Source organism: Carassius gibelio, chromosome A7, assembly GCF_023724105.1.
Source record: "Carassius gibelio isolate Cgi1373 ecotype wild population from Czech Republic chromosome A7, carGib1.2-hapl.c, whole genome shotgun sequence".
NCBI lineage: Eukaryota > Metazoa > Chordata > Actinopteri > Cypriniformes > Cyprinidae > Carassius > Carassius gibelio.
The window spans coordinates 20,242,500-20,259,498 of record NC_068377.1 but is presented as its reverse complement, the minus strand read 5'-3'; the positions used below and the strand labels follow the sequence as shown (position 1 = coordinate 20,259,498).

At 37.4% G+C, this 16,999-nt stretch overlaps 1 protein-coding gene across 4 annotated transcripts in view; it reads right to left on the bottom strand.

Moving 5' to 3' along the window:
* Positions 1–16,999, bottom strand: part of LOC128016751 (RNA-binding protein 33-like) — a 42,352-nt gene that overhangs the window by 16,359 nt on the left and 8,994 nt on the right. For 3 of the 4 annotated variants that reach the window (XM_052601525.1, XM_052601527.1, XM_052601524.1), the window contains exons 8-12: positions 14,601–14,887; positions 10,885–11,209; positions 7,804–7,856; positions 930–1,056; positions 407–738 (exon numbers count right to left, since the gene is read on the bottom strand). In XM_052601525.1, the coding sequence (XP_052457485.1) occupies positions 407–738; positions 930–1,056; positions 7,804–7,856; positions 10,885–11,209; positions 14,601–14,887 (1,124 nt within the window). The remainder of the gene's footprint in view (positions 1–406; positions 739–929; positions 1,057–7,803; positions 7,857–10,884; positions 11,210–14,600; positions 14,888–16,999) is intronic. The other variant, XM_052601526.1, reaches the window with a different exon arrangement.

Sequence of the window (16,999 nt, the reverse complement as noted above, 5' to 3'; positions counted from 1 at the left end):
TAAATCTTTACATTCTTAAAAGAATCCTGAAAAAAGTAATACGGTTTACACACACACGACAATAAATTGTCTTGACATTTTCTTTTTAAATAGAAAAGTTATTTTAAATCATAATAATAATTTTTTTATATATCTGCTTTACAGACAAATGTACAAATAAATGCAGCCCTAATGAGCATAGGACTACTTTAAAAAACATTTATAAAATGTGTCCAATCCCAAACCTTTTAACGGTAGTGTATGACTGCCATATTTATTACTGAATTCCAGGATTGTGGAAAATACAAAATAAATGCAAAATAATTTTATTTTTTCCTATACTACATTTTTAATGCCATGCTTTAAATTAACATGCAGTATTCAACATGCCAGCAAGGCCATGCAGTTTTCTGGTAAACGGACTTACTCTCTGGCGTACCTGCATACCAAACTGCATGTGCTGTGAGCTAAAGGGGGGTCCTTGCTGTTGGGGCGAAAAGGGCTGTCTGTGACCCCCAAAGCCACGGGGTCCTCCATGCTGCGGGGCCAAACCTGTCCGAGAGGGCTCTCTTTGGAAAATACCGCCTCCTTGAGACCCTTGGTTCTGCCCAAGCCCCAGAGAGCCAAATCCAGGGCTTCTGAGTCCCCCTTGTAGGGGGAATGATGGCGGGCCTTGCCCCGATAACGAAAAAACACTGTTATTCATGAGGGGGGCAGGACCTGGCTGGTCAAATAAGTGCTGGCCCGAAAAACGTGGTTCTAAAAAAGAGAAAAGAAAGGAATAAAAGATTTAACGTGAATGAGAAGCCAGAAACCTAAAGCATCAATTCTGACTGCTTCAGTTACTGGTAAATGACTGGATGGAATAACAAGAGACAAAACAGATATTGAGAACATTGCAGGTATAGTCTATGCAGACAACCAGTGTGACCACCTTAGATTGACCTTACCACCGGGGAAGAAGTGCTCTGGATCCTGATGATGTGGCGGTGGTCCTCTCCATTGCTCCTGGTGGGGTAGAGGCCGCTGAGGTGGGCCAAAATTCCCTTGGAGATGTTGCTGGAAATCAGGAGGAGCCTGAAGGTGGACAGACAACAGCAAACATCACATTGAATCCACAGAAAACATTAGGACTATTTCAGCACCAAAATATTATTGTCGACACATGAGTTTCAAAGCCAAAAAGCTTCTTATTTGTGCTCCTTATCTTCTTATTTAAAATGTAACCCTTCATATTAAGATCCATATCCATTCTCAGTCCTCACTTAACCCTTTGCCCCCCAAACTTGTCCAGAGGAAAGACAGATAACGAACGTTATTAATCCTGCAGTTGAATACCAATCCCCTCTCCTTTATTCTTTGAAAATATCCCTTGCTTTTAAGAAATAAACCTTCGTTCGAAGGGCCACACTCCAGCAAACTGTGATGCTTAGCACTTCTTTACTCATTATAAATGACTTAAGATGTAATCAAACTTTTAATCCACGTTTTCAGCTCTAATCTTCAGTCGGCCAGTGAGTGTCACCAAGGCCAGCCAAGTTGCTTAACAGAAGGTCAATCAGGCAGCTTAGCTAAGCAATGGCCGAGAGGGAGCGGGAGAGAATCACATTGTGATTCTTCATTTCTCTATTCAAAAGGTCAGCTCCTGTAACACAATGGGAGCTTAAGTACATTCACAATACCTTTGCAAGTTTGCATTCATTTGATAAAAGGAGCATGTCCTTTTGGGGAGCTAATCTTTCGTAAATACCCATGGATCGGTTCAATATGTTACCAGTTAGGATCTGCCTGGGAGATATATAGGGAGTGAGAAAGACAAATGCCAAGCATGGGCTGCTGCAATTTTTGAGACAAGCCTCAAGTGTCTTAAAATACACTCTGCAACTTATTCATTTCTGCTGTTTAAGTATCTGACAAATTCTCAAAGATCAAGGTAAAGAAAAGTATAAATATATACACACACACACACACACAGAGAGAGAGAGAGATAATTCAGTGAGTGCGGTAACTAATCTAAACGCCTCTGATTGGCCACTGCATTCATTAACTCACTCAACAGAAACGTGTTTGACTGGTTATAATGCTCAACACGGAGAAAAAAAACAAACAAACAAGAAATCAGATGCAGTGTAAGCAGTTCTAAATGTAATGCCACAAACACTTTTCATTACATTTTCACATTTCACTTAAACGGCAACAGAAGAAGTTGATTTATTTTAATTGTGCTTTATCTTAAATTTTGGTAGTATTTTTGCCCCAAGCCCTCATTAATTTCTGACCCTGATATACAAACACAAAACATCAAATATGAAAAACTAGTTTCTTACATTTCTAGACTAATTTCTTCAATATTTCTAAGTGTTTTATTTATAAATGTTTTATATATACAAAAATCCTTCTAATGGTGCTACTTTCTAACATAGAAGCAATTTATCCATCCAACTAATGCTTCACTTTGTAATAAATGTTGTTTACAAAAGAAAATATAACTTTAAACTTCTACTAACTTGTAAAATAAAGCCAGGCTATGTTTTTATTTTATACAAATTTACTAAAGCAGTATCAAACATAAAATACAATATAAATAGGTTGAATGGAGATTAATATTCAAAAACTCTGCAGTAGTAAATATTCAGAGAAATTATGGATCAGCCTATTGTAAAATGAGATTGGATCATATGCTAATGTATGATAATCAAGCACCCAGAGGGCTAATGGACACCGCTCCGTGCAAAATGCCAATGGCATTTTAAATTGTGTCTTGTCTATATCAGAATGGCTATGGGAGGCAGACAGCTGGAAATGTGTCATGAATGTGTGTGTGTAACTTCTTTTATATTCAGCAATTTTAAAAAATGAACAATCATTTTAAATGTCCACAATGTGCCCAAACAAGGGGTCACAGTAAATGATTAGTTGACAAACACATGAACATAAACTTTCCTTTTTTACAATCAGGAATTTAGGTATAGGACACTCAAGACTCACATAAACTTTTACTATCAAGAGAGAATTTCCCAAGTGTTCATCTTGTCAGAATACATGGTTCATTAAACACATTTTTACAGCAATTACTGTTATAATTATTAGTAGTAGTAGTATTATTATTATTAATGTGGAAAAGCTGAGAATATTTTTATATATAAATTGAAAGTACAGCATTGTTACATTTGTTACAGTTATATTATTTACATCAAGCTTTTTTTATGGTAATAGTGTATATTGTTATTAAAATTTCAGAATGTTTCACTTGATTATACATTTAGTCAGGAATTATAGTTTGGAAAAATTAACTAGTAAAATGTTTACACATTATGTGAAAACTAGTACAAGTATTTAAATACATAAAAAGAGACTTTCTCATGTTTAAGATCTCTGCTGAATAAAGTGCTTCATTCTTTTTTCTGAGGAAATCTCAAATCCTGAGGTAATCCAAATCACATCTTCTTGGGGTGAATTTGGTCTTATTCTTCTCATTGCGAAGCAAACTTTATTTTCTGTTGTATTTTCTGTTGTATGGGCGTATTCAAGCCGCGCGCTTCAGTAAAACATTATAAATCTAATGGTCACATTAGAAGATAATAAAGGGAGACGTGAAAGACTGGACATTGCATTGATTTCATATGGATTACTTTATCATAGAATGTTTGTTTTCGGCAGCACTTGTTTAGTTTAAAAGTAGACATGCCAAGCTTTCTACAGATATCTCTCTCATGTCTCTTCGTTGACTATTCACTGAGGTAGTTCATTTTAATGACGTGTGTCTAATTGAAGATCAGCACAGACAAAGGCTGCAGACAGCACACCTTGTTTGTTATTTTTATTTTATAAGTGCACAAAGTTTTGTTGTTATTATGTCTGTATACAAAAAAAGTAGACCCTTTACAGATTTGATTGATGTTTTGCTCTTATCTGTACGATCAAAACTGAAAGTGTAATTGAAGTTCTTTTCGGGGCCATGTTGATGAGACGCTGTTTCGTTGTGAAAGCGAAAATACTTTGTTTGGTCTTCCAAAAAAGTTTTATTCACAACACTGTTTCAGAACAGTTCAACCTAAATATGATTTGCCACTGATAATTCAAACGAGAGTTTTGAGCAGTGTAGAGCAGCGGTTCTCAATTCCAGTCCTCGTGCCCCACTGCTCTGCACATTTTGTATGTTTATCTTATTGCTTCAAACTTTTGTTCTATTCAAATGTAAGTGCCCTTTGAAGTGGACATCACAGGACATTGATTACGGTTGGACACGAACATATATGTTCCATTCACAGTTCATTGAAGTGTGTGAGAAGTGAATTTAAATTATATTTATTTCCAGAGGTATTTGTTGTCACACTTGTCCGTGTGTGAAGACATTGTGCAGCAGAAATCTGTGAATAAATGTTCCCGAGTGAGGTAAACTTCAACAGAGGTGCCCTGCTCAGGGAGTAGGGAGCAATGAACACTATGTAGGGAACATGTCAATGGGAACACAGTTCATGCAAGGATCTCACTTCGAACGAGCTGATTATCTGAATCAGGTGTGTTAACGGAGACGTCCAAAATATGCAGAGCTGAGGGGCAGGGGGACTGGAATTGAGGACCGCTAGGGCTGTCAACAAATATTCTAAATTCGAATATGTATTCGAATAGTTAAAAAAAAAAAAACGAATTTTGAAGGTGAAAATTAATATGTATATATAGGCCCGCGGTAGTAGAGGCGTGGTTGTCTGCTTTGCGAGTGCAAACTGAGAGTTCAGGGACAGGTCACAGCCTGACAGGAGTCGCACTGTCTGGCACAGCATCACTGCTGAAAGTTGACGCGTCTTCATGGAAGATGCCAGCAAGTGCAGAGCCCAACTCGATCGCAACAGAGAAAATGAGGTAAAATTGTTGACCCACAAGATAAAGTTGTATGCAAGCTATTTAAGATACAGTTAGCATACCATTCGACTACTAGAAACATGAGGTCACATCTCAAAAATGTACACCCAAATGAGCATGGCATAATGTGTGGAACTCCAGCTAAACAGTCACGTCTTGACACTTAACGTTACTTTGCATCGCCCGCCGCAAGCTCTTTTTCTGCAACACGTCAAGAGGCCATAACGGATAAAATAATTTAGTTCATTTGTAAGGACAGGAGACCGGCCAGTATCGTGGATGGGGCACGCTTCGGGGAGTTCTGTCAAGCAATGGATCCGAGGTTTGATTATTTCTCGTTTCATGTCAACGAAAAGTTCGATGTTTACCACAGCACAGCTCGCTCGGAGCATTCAATGTCAATTCTATATGCTGTAAAACTTCAATTAATATTAATAATATTTGTTTCAATAACTGAATAAAGCCTGCTATATTTGGGACAACAGTCGCGACCTTAAATTGCTTGCACAAAAATTAGTCTGTTCATTTAAACCATTATGCGCAGAGAACGTGAGGGTGAGAGAGCGTGAGGTCTGCAGTCTTGGCCATTAGTTGATTTCCTTGTTTTTGTGTAGGTAATAAGTTGTCAAATATGTTTAAACTTAAATAGACTATCTATACAAGTAGTTAAGTCTCTTTGTATTATATTGGCCTGTTATTGACATAATGCGCGTCATTGACAACATGCGCAACCAGATGTTCGAATATTCGTGTATTTTTTAGAGGGAATATTCGAATGTCATTTTTGAGCAATTTTGACAGCCCTAAGGACCGCTGGTGCAGAGTTGCGCTTTTTATTTGTAGTTTTTCCCGATCACCCGTGATCATGTTCCCAATGGATGCAAAAAAATGGCTCCTTTGTAGTGGGTTTCATTGTTTTTGTCTTGTCACGCTAGTGTTCTGTCCGCGACAGGGCATCACAATATGTTAGCGCAACATTTCCGTCACACACATGAGGCATTCGGATAATCACAATGCACTGGATAGCTGGCCAATCAGAGCACACCTCGCTTTTTAGACCGAATGAGCTTTGTAAAAAAAACTATGCACAGAGGAGAAACAATGTACAGTATGTGGAAAATAATGTGTTTGTTGAACCGTAAACCACAAACACATTTCATTACACCAAATACACAAAATAATGTTCTTTTTAGCAACATCATATGACCCTTTTAAATGCCCCCCACCCTTTAAAACATCAAGTTTTAATTTCATATCCATATTCCAAACTGAAACACTGAACTATACATCCTATAGACAGCAGAGATGCTCACAAGTCTCTGAGCTAGAGTCCAAGTCAAGTCTCAAGTCTCTGAGCTAGAGTCCAAGTCAAGTCTCAAGTCTCTGAGCTAGAGTCCAAGTCAAGTCTCAAGTCTCTTTATTATATTAAGTCTCTGGTTATAATAAATGTTGCATCATGTACAGCGACCCATCCAAGCTGCTTAGAACACTGCATAGCTATATATAAGGAATTCAAAGCATGTAATCTGTTATTATGACAACTGTATCTATTAGCATACAATATCAACTTTGATTTTGGTATATAATCAGTGTAAACAGGCTATTGCAACATGACAAAAACACCAAGAATGCTTTACTTTTAAGTTAATATCTGTATTTTGCATTTATGGATTCAGTAATGGCCTTCTGTCTGTCCTGGCTGTATAGCTGCACACCTCTTGTCTGGCTTAAGAATGAACAAAGCTACGCTGACTTATGTTATTCATACAATACCTACTCACAAATAAACATCAAAAACAAAGCCGGCTGCAATGAATTTCTGTGCAAAACAGCTTTTACTACAAACACTTCCACACAAGAACATTGTTATCACACAAGAACATTTTGATAGAGAACCAAAAATATTTAAAGTAGATAAAATTAGAATAAATAAAATGGAAATGTCTACATACTATTTCTACTGTAAACTTTGCTAATAGGACATCAGCCCCTTCAAGTCAATGAACAATAACAAAGTGGGCTGCAATGAATATCTGTGCAAAACGTCATGCCTCCGCTCCTACCCAATGACAGAGGCACGCAGGTTTTTTTCCACTGGAGTACTCACGTGAAGGATGCGTGCACAACTAATAACTAATATCATCACGCTATAAAGGGTTGGCCTGCGCTGGGTGCGCCCCTCCCCCTATAACTGTTCTGTCTCGCGGAGGAGCTCATTTGTGTGCATCTGTGTGAAACACGCGCTCTGAAACACGCATAGGAAAAAAGAGCGACAGAAAGAACGGCTCCCCTCCAGCCGTGACTCGGCTCCCATCGTTCATGTTTATGAGCCGTTCAAAAGAATCGGTTCGTTCGCGAACGTCACAACTCTAACAGCGAGCTCATCTGACGTTTACTAAAAATTAACATTGTTCACGAGTCCCGGAGCTCGAGTCCGAGTCGAGTCTGAAGTCTTTCGAGGACGAGTCTCAAGTCGAGTCTGAAGTCACTGTTTGTGCGACTTAAGTCGCACTCGAGTCCGAGTCTCAAACTCGAGTCCCCATCTCTGATAGACAGCAGTAGTAAAAAGAATAATCCAAGTCCTTTTAACAGAGAGGAAAAAGAAGAGAACTGGGAAAACAAGAAGAGTTCAGAAGGTCTCCTCCTCAGCAGAAATCACTTTAGCTACAGCACGGGCAGCTGCCTGATAGCTCCTCTACATCCTTACACACAAGTAAAGGGATTTTACATCTGTTCGGTTTTCACTGTCTCCTTATCGATTTAAATTGGCAGATTGAGCACACATATGATGTTTTTAGATTTCTAGAGACATGCCATCCACACAGCAAGACAAATATTGCTTTCGGTGGCTACGTGCCAGTCAAACCAAGAAATACCATGATGTCTTGACCGTAACACACTGCAGTTTTATGCAAAGTGAAATCAATTAATTGTATCTTAAAGCAAGGTGAGGTTACTTACCGGGGGTCTCTGTGGACTGAAGTTAGGCCTCGGTTGGTTCTGCACAGGAGGCACTGAGATTAAATGGAAATAGAGAAAGCACGAGTCAGACAGGAAAAGGGATGCAGAACCAGATAGTGAAGCAGGGTAACAGACACCATGAAAGTCTCTTCTTGTCACGTGTCTAAACCAAGGTTTGTCACAGCTGGTCACAGAGAGGGGGCTGTTTTGCTGATTAAACGGTGCATCTCTCTCGCTAGCAGACTGGGCCACCTAATGAGATAACTGACAGTCAAAGGGAGTCATTTCGCTGTGAAACATTTCACCTCCGCAGATGTGTGCATGTCAGAAAGCTGGTTTAATGCTGATGGACTGCCTAAAGAGTGAAGGCCATACCAAAGGGGGGAATAAACTCTTTAAAAGGACCTGAGCAAAAATGCAAGTAAGCATCAGCCAAAAATGCAAAGGCCTTAAAAAAATGAGCAGGGAATCTGCTTGTTAAGTTGTGAGGAATACTGTTTCTGGGTCCAAGCCTGTACTCATTTAAGTTGAGAATACCATGTCAACAGCCATTTATGATCACTATTTAATCGTGGTGTCACATTTAAACTAAGCTTTAAAGAACTACCGTGTACACTAGGGCTGTGACGGTAATGGATTTTTTTTTAACGTAGATGAAGAAGCAACAATTCACGCAGTTTGGCGGTTTATCACACCCCAAACCCCTGACCAATCCCCCCCCAAACACCTCCCTTCCCCTGTGTGGAAAAACGCAAACTGCTTAAACTTTAAATTATATTATTTTACTTTAAATTAGGCTACATTTGAAAAAAAAAAAATTTAAAGTGCAACATGAGGCTTTTTTCTGATTTCGGTTTTTCAAAGTGCAACATAATAAAGGAACATCAGGCCAGTCTATAGTCTAAGTTTATATTCCGCATCCAACTGCTATATATATATATATATTTTTTTTTTTTCCACTCTGTTCACCCACTGTCCATTTATAATAACTTTCTTCCTGACCTGACCATTCACGCTAATTTTTAGATCTGGCTTCCAGAATCTCACATTTAAATATTCACTACTGAAAGTGAAGAGAGAAAACAAATAAAAAAGTAGTCTGTATTGTATTTGTAAATTATATTTGTTATCATATTCGTCTTGTCCATAACAAAATAAGTTTTACATTTTGCTGTCAACACAATAGGAAAAGTGTCACAGAGAAAGAAAAAATTAATTTGTAGGTTGTACAAAAATTGTAACCCATTTGTTATTTTAATTCGTCTTGTCAAAATCCAAAATTCGTTTAACATTTTGCTGTGAACATAGCAGGAAAAACATAATTTAAAAATATAAGCAGAATATGAACAAAACCGTTGGCTTGTAGCCATTGCAAAATTAAATCACTTTTTAACCAAACAATTTAATGTCCCTAAGAAGAATGTCCCGAGTCAGACTTCCCTGACGTGGGTTTCTTAGCAGTAAACTGACAATTTTTCAGCCCACACTGAACATACTTCAAGGACAATACATCCTTTGCCATCCTTATTCTGCTCTGTCACTCATCTACAACTTGCCTTTTCTGAGGGTCGTATATCTACCACCGGTTAGCCTGCTCTGAGGACCATTATGCACATGCTGCGCACACAGACCCTGCAAAGAAAATACATGTAACACAAAACACTGGGCCATAACAGTCCGGAGCGCAGGCTGTACCGGTAGCAAAGAGTGAGTAAAGCGCAGATATGCTGTTCTGAAAGGACGTCGTGAACGGGATATTGCTAGACCCCCCGCTCCTGTTCAAATTACGCCAGCATTATCCTTAGCTACCATGTTTTATTCAGGAATTTAATCCCGTGTCACAAGAAATCTGGTCATGTCCCGTGGTTACTGAACCAATGCAGACCTCTAGCTTCCTCCTGCAAATACCTTGCAAAAAAAGTGCGGTTAGATGACCTCAACACCGAAGTCAGCATCTCATTACCGCAGTAATGGGGTTATCGTCACAACCCTAGTGTACACTACAGTCACCAGGCTCAAGGCATCCCAGACATCAATATTTCTACAATCCATAAAAGATGAATCACTGTCTGGCCATTTAAAGTCACAATCATGATCTTTTTGCAGTATTAACACCACACCTTGAGTGGATATTAGCAATCTTAGCTGTTACAGCACCTAATACAGAGTTTGGAATTGATGGCATGAGTTGATTATGAAATATATTTTTAAAGGATTTCATATGGTTTCCTGAGGTGTGCTTGTAAACATATGGGTTTTTTTCTCCATCAAAAAGTGTCAATTTTGAGATAAATGGTCATTATAAAAGGCTTATTTTAGCCTTCTGATTTAAATGATCTGTTGGAAGGGCATGTTTAGCTGTGAGACTTCAATATAAATGACTACTGCTGTGATCGGATAATATCTTTGCATATGAAATGAGTATTATAAGTGGAAAATTTTACTGCCTTTTTACTATAACAGCCAACAAGACTCGAATTGACTGCTTCAGCTATTTAAAACCTATTCTTTGAACGCTTGGTTTATAAATTAATCATGATATAGATAGTGGGTGGTTTTCAAGCAACTATCTGGAACAGTGAGATGTTAAACATTTAATTAGTGGCTTGAGTCACTAATGCATACACAGAAGTAAAACACTTTTGACAAAGTACTTCTGTACACGAGCCCTAACATATTACACCAACATCAGGTCATGATGATCATGAAATGCACTTTTTTTGTTTCTCCGAGGTTAGTTTATAAAGTTTGCGAAGAGTTTGGCACCAAAAAAGGCTTTCATTTGAAGAACAGATAGGAGTTGTTAAGAAAACCTCCTTGATTACATAAAACAATGACACATGTTAAGGACTGTGTCGAGGAGAATAGTGGGAATGATTTTCCTGATTAAAAATCTGGTGAAGGGTATAAAAAAAAAATTCATATTTTGAACTGGGGTTAAAACAGTTAGTTTGGAGTTCTGACCCCTTTAACAAGCAGATAGGCACTTTACAATTTTAAAGATGTGTTACAGCAGACGCTTAGACAGCCTCCATTCACCTAACTATATAAAAATCAGGTTGGTGGTCTTTGGGGCCATACCTTGCACAGGTGAGGAGGAGGGTCCTCTGAAGTGAGGGTTGATGTGAATGTTCTTGGGGTGATGCTGTTGATGCTGCTGGTGTTGGTTGGGATGTGCATGTGAGTGCCGCAGCGGTGAGTTCAATGAGCGAGGTGCGTGCGGGTCATGTTGTGTTCTGGGTCCCGGGGAATGGTGGGCCAGACGTGGCATCAACAGCTGCAGTGGCTGCTGGGGAATTGGGGTGCCCGGGTCCGGGAATAGCCCAGGACCTCCACTGCCCCTCAGACCAGGCAGACGAGACTGATGGTGGTGATGCTGAAGTGGAGAAGTCATTCTGAGTTGTTGCTTTAAAAAAAGAGAGGCAAAATAGAAAGACCATCAATCAATAACATAAGCTCAATCTCTTTCACCCTTTTCTTTGACTCCTTAAACTCACAAATAAACCCTGTTGTCTCTTGAAAAACCTACACATTTTAGATTAATTCATCATCAGATGAAGACCACTTGTACTTTATAGACGGGTGGAGATGAATTCAATAAAATCATTACAGCAGTGCTGCTATCTATATACCACTGTTTGAAGCATAAAGTAAAAGAACACATCAGTGTTGAGGAATGACAAGTCATGTCAAAAGCCTTTTGCCTTTTCTATGAAAGAAAATCAGCTTAAAAAAAAAAAAAAAAGGTGCAGCTCGAACGAACAGCTCAAGCGCAAAGGGATTACACCCAGCGCAGAAAGCTAAATCCTTCAGCAAAGTACAAATTTAATTTGGTGTAATGCTTCCTCAATGGACTGCCACCAAGTTATTTGCCATAATCCATATATCAACATGGATAAGAGGGAGTGAGAACGGTGATAATTGTCTTTTACTCAAAAGCAAACGGACTCCACTCCACGAGGGTGAGACAAGACACAACTGATGCATTATTATATTTAACAGCCTCAAAAGGTAAATCTAATTTCAATAGATCTGCCTGATCACCAAGGAAGTTAAAATTTGTGTTTGCAAATAGCGGTCACTACTACATTCGACAGACTCTCGATTTGTATGATTTTTTTGACAAGTCAACTTGAAAATGCAACTACAACATGATTCAAGTAATTTTTTCTTTATTAACCCTCTAGTTAAAGAAAAGTATATTCCAAGTGCACCACACATGAAGCTGACATGATGTAAATTCTAAATCACTCGTTAAATATCCTTGCACAAAGGATGCATGAACTACAACTACATCTTGTACAAACTTGTCTCATACATATATGTTCAAAAAAATAAAAAATACAAGAAAATTGCTTTAAAAAGTCAAGGTAATTCAAATTCAAAGTAAAACACCAGTAAAATTTTATTAACTATAAATGTTCTGTAAAAACAAATGAAACGGCAGCTTTCAACCTGTCACCATGATGCAAAAATTAAATATCATACATACAGTAGTAGTTCTGGACAGGTTTTTATTCGATTACACTGCTTTTCCATGTAAACATGGATGCATTTGACTGTTGTGCTCGCATCTCTTGCAGCATCTCATGCAAAACACAAAAAAAAACGCGGTGCTCAAGTTAAAAGTTGTTCACCTCCCATCTTGCATTCTGTGTGAATGGCACCTCATGGTCTTTCACGGAGCACGTCACACGTGAGCAGTTAATCACGTGTGCCAACATACAGCTGGATCATTGTTTTCTCTTTACTGTTATCATTGGCATAAGTGTCTTATTGTAATGTCTGGTAATATTTCTATTCAAAATCGTGATTCCTCGATTCATAAAAAATTTAATTGTGGCACAACATTACATTCAAATTAATTGATAAAACTGGCAAATCGTCCAGTCCTAACTTAAGTGTCCAACTGTTGCAAAGAATGTTATCATTATACACTACCTTTCAAAAGGGGTCAGTAAGATGTTTACCTAGACTGCATTTATTTGATCAAAAATGCTGTTAAACAGGGATGTCCAAATCTGTTCCCGGAGAGTTTAGCTCAAACCTGAACCAGCTCATCAAGGTCTTCTTACTCACTAAACATTTTCAGTCAAGCAAGTTGGAGTTGGTTGGAGCTAAAGCTTGCAGGACATTGGCTCTCCAGGAGCAGGATTGGACAAACTACTGTAAAACCTTAATATAACAGGCCTGCCAATGTTGGGAAACTTTAAGTACCACATTGTGTTTAGTTCACATGCTTAAGCGGCACTTTACTTTGCACAGTCATCAAAATCGGTTACTGAGAAAACAAAACAATCATATATACTTGAGGAAAAGACCACTGCTTTTTAGCATGTTTGAATAGAAATCAAAGTTCAGGTCAGAGCGTGGTCTCTTATTACTGGGAACATTTATACACGTTCAATGTTTTGGTCATATAATTAATTGAAAACAGATATGCTTCTTAAGTTCACCATCAAGCAATTCAAATACTTCTCTCATAGACTCTTCTGATTCACAAAACTAGATCAACATTACAACTTCCCTCCCAAGACTGGCATCAAAAACCCTAACCACAATGAGGTACTTTTTTTTGTCCTCTACAACTGTGGGGTATAACTGTATAACCAAATGTAAAAATTAAACACTTTATTGCTACTCAGTCAAGAGCAGGGAGTAATTTTCTCTTTTTATTTAGCTGTTAGATTAACATTAATGACAGACAGCAGCAGGTAAATTAGGCAGCTGAAGCACGGATCCAATATACCAATACACATCTGATTTTCTCCCAAATGTTTAAATCAAATTAAGACAACCGTTATATTACGTGAATACTCAAAGGATTTTTTTTATTTATCATTTTGTGAGCATTTGACCATTTAAATAAAATAAGCCAGACAGCATGAGTAAAATGTTTATGTGGCTTATAGCATTTAATAATTATTTTTAACATTTTAATTTTTTTCATTCATACATATTATTTTATATATATTACTTTATACATATTACTTTATCAGTTTAACATGTTAAATAATAAATTTAAGCAGCCCTGCACTCTGCGGGTTTATTTACTTCGATAACGTTCAAAATGACAAGGTTCCAGAAAAGAGTGTGAGTAGAAGCGTAATGCTATCAAATAAAAACTAAAGTGAATCAGTACAATTTCATGGAACAGTGTGAACACAAAGAGTTTTGTTCAATTGGTTCACCTGGTCTACATTTAGTACTTTGAAAGATAACTTTAATGAACTCTTATGTACACCCTAATATTATCATATTACAATAATACATTTTGCTCTCTCACTTGAAGAATGCGCATTAATTCAAGACAACTCTAGGCCTAAATTCAGACCATTGAAAAATGCGTAATCACTATGAAATGCATTAGTAATGCACCGATACTGGTTTCGGTATTGGTCCTAATACTGAGCTCCTGTACTCGTACTCATAAAAATACTTTTTACTGGACTGGTTCTGGAAAAAGTGATATTGTTGCATGCCAAACATTTATGTAAATACTTTCATAATGTTATGTGGAGTCTGCTTCTTACTGACTGTGATGTTTTATTTAAAAAATAATAGAAATAATAATAATATAATAATAATAATCTCCTTTACCCACTTGCAACAATGACAACTGCGCACACCTTCTGCAATGGCAACTTGGCTGATAATAATTGCTGGCCATATGACTGGTGCATCTCAAATTTTTAATTAAAGGTGTCGTACAACAAAATTGTATGAGTGTTATTAGAACAGGTTCAGTTGGAGCATTTGTATTGTGTGTGTGTCATTTCAAACCATCAGTCTCTTACCTGCATTCCCAAGTTCATTTGCATCAGTGGAGGCCTTTGCTCATTTATTCTTCCTCGACCTCCGACTCCATCACCGCGGAAACCTCCCATTCCAAATAGAGGGAAATTGCCTCTTCCACTGACTCCTCGTCCTCCTGATCCTCCCCTTCCTCTGATCCCACCTCTACCTGCCATTCCTCCCCTCCCTCCATCCGCTCCTCTTCCTCGTCCTCCAAAACGGCCCTGCTTCCTCTGACGTTCCCTTTCCTCAAACTCCCACAGGTCTGCTTTAGCATCATCAGAGAGCTCTGAAAGGAAAGACAAATAAAAATACAGATTTATTTGAAAATGACAGTTATTATCTTAGAGATAATAAGTGGTAATATTTGAAAAACGAGGCAGCTGATAGTTACGAAGGATCAATTTAACCTTTTTCTTCCTGATCATAAATAGGATAATGTCAATAAACTGATATTAATATAGTAACTTTGTTTATAAGCACTTGGTTGAGTAAAAAATAAATAAATAAAGTTAAAAAAAAACAAATTGGGACACAGTGCCAGCTTTTTTTTAAAAGTCTGAAATGTTATGGTGAGAATTTTAGCCATCAAAACAGAATATAAAATTACATCAGAAATATCAGCTACTAGGGCTGTCACTTTTGTGAAAAAATCATTTTCGATTTTTAAGACATAAGTGTTCATTGAATCGATTGTAAAATCGATTTTCCATGTCTAAATAAAGACTGTTTCCTTTTTCAACGTCAAATAACGGACGGATGTAAAGAGAGCGCTGGAAACGCACAAGTCAGCAGTATTTCTTATTTATTGGCATGAAGTTTCTGGCAGAATAACAAAAAGCAACAGGAGTGCAACATTCTCAAAAAAATATATATGCAGAGGGGACTGCTGCCATAACAAAAGAAAAACATCACTGCAGGCTTCAACCCGGCTGCATTTATGAATTCAAAAATCTCCAAGATTATTTTAAATAATGATTCAATCATTTCAAACAAAATGGACTTGAGAAGCAGGCCATGTGTGAATTTTTTTATTTATTTATTGAACGTAACCGACACTTAGGCTAGGCAGCACTAGGCAGGCATGAAACGTGCAAAAAGGTTAGGGCCATTACAAATTTATTGGACAGGAAAACAAGTCGATCAACATTTTTGGGGTCCAGAGCAGAGCGTTTTTTATTCACTATATGTCCAGCTGTTGAGAGGACGCGCTTCAACCGCACTGATGTCCCAGGGACACTCAGGTACAGCTGCGCAAGGTGGGGGTATTACTGACAATTTTCCACCACAAAAGCCGGTCGCTGTCAGCTTGCAATGGTCCTTTTCATAACTCAGAATCTCCTGTAACGAGATGCGCTAATGAGGCGTATTCGCCGTTTGGTGTGAACACAGCATATGAGGACTGTCTAGCTTTCGCAATGCATACTGCACTTTTTTCTTTTTCTGCTAGGTTGTGAGTTTTGTAACATCTATATTTTTTAATTGTTTAATTATGATAAAATTAATAGTGTACATATTTGGTTAAAATCGATTCCCTATTTTCATTTTCGAAACTTTTTTTTTGGTTGGTCTGATCGATTGTGCAATCGATTTTCGAACTAAAAGTGACAGCCCTATAAGCTACACTTAATTTTATATATATATATATATATATATATATATATATATATATATATATATATATATATATATGCGGATTGACAGATGTCAATTTATTCACAGTGGAGAAGTGAGTTCTGGGATGCTCATGTGGTCAGTCAAATGATTGTCTGCTGTAAATAAAATGTGAAAGGCTTGGATTAATAAGAAAAAAAAATCATATTTAATTTAATAATAGGACAACTATATCATTTTTATAATTTAAATCGCTTGTAAAAAAAAAAAAAAAAAAAAAAAAAACAGGAAAATAGATACACTCTAATTTTATATTTCAAAATGATGAATGTCATTAACTTATTTATCCTAATCTCCACATTTTTAATGCAACCTGTTATTTACATAAGATAAAAAAAGCTGCTTGGTTTATATTTTTATGTATATAATTGCTGCCATAATAATGATCCATTTTAAATGTTTTCATGCTTTTTCTCTTTCGTCTTTTTGTTCTTAACAGCTCATACTAGCTGTGGTGAAGCGTTTCTGAAATATTGCTCTTGTAAATACTTCCCATTATTTCAGTAAGAAATATGCAAGCAAATTACAGCAAAGTGCAACCGCTGCCATACGTTGTTTGGCAGTGGTCAAAAGTGATTTAAACTCAAGGAGAGGTGGTTTTTGTAAAAAAAAAAATAAATAAATATATACAACAGTAGGTTAATCAGCATGGGGATTTTTACATGGGAGGTGGGAGAAAAAAATGTTATTCTAGATTCGGACGGCAATAAAATCATAGACTAAAGCC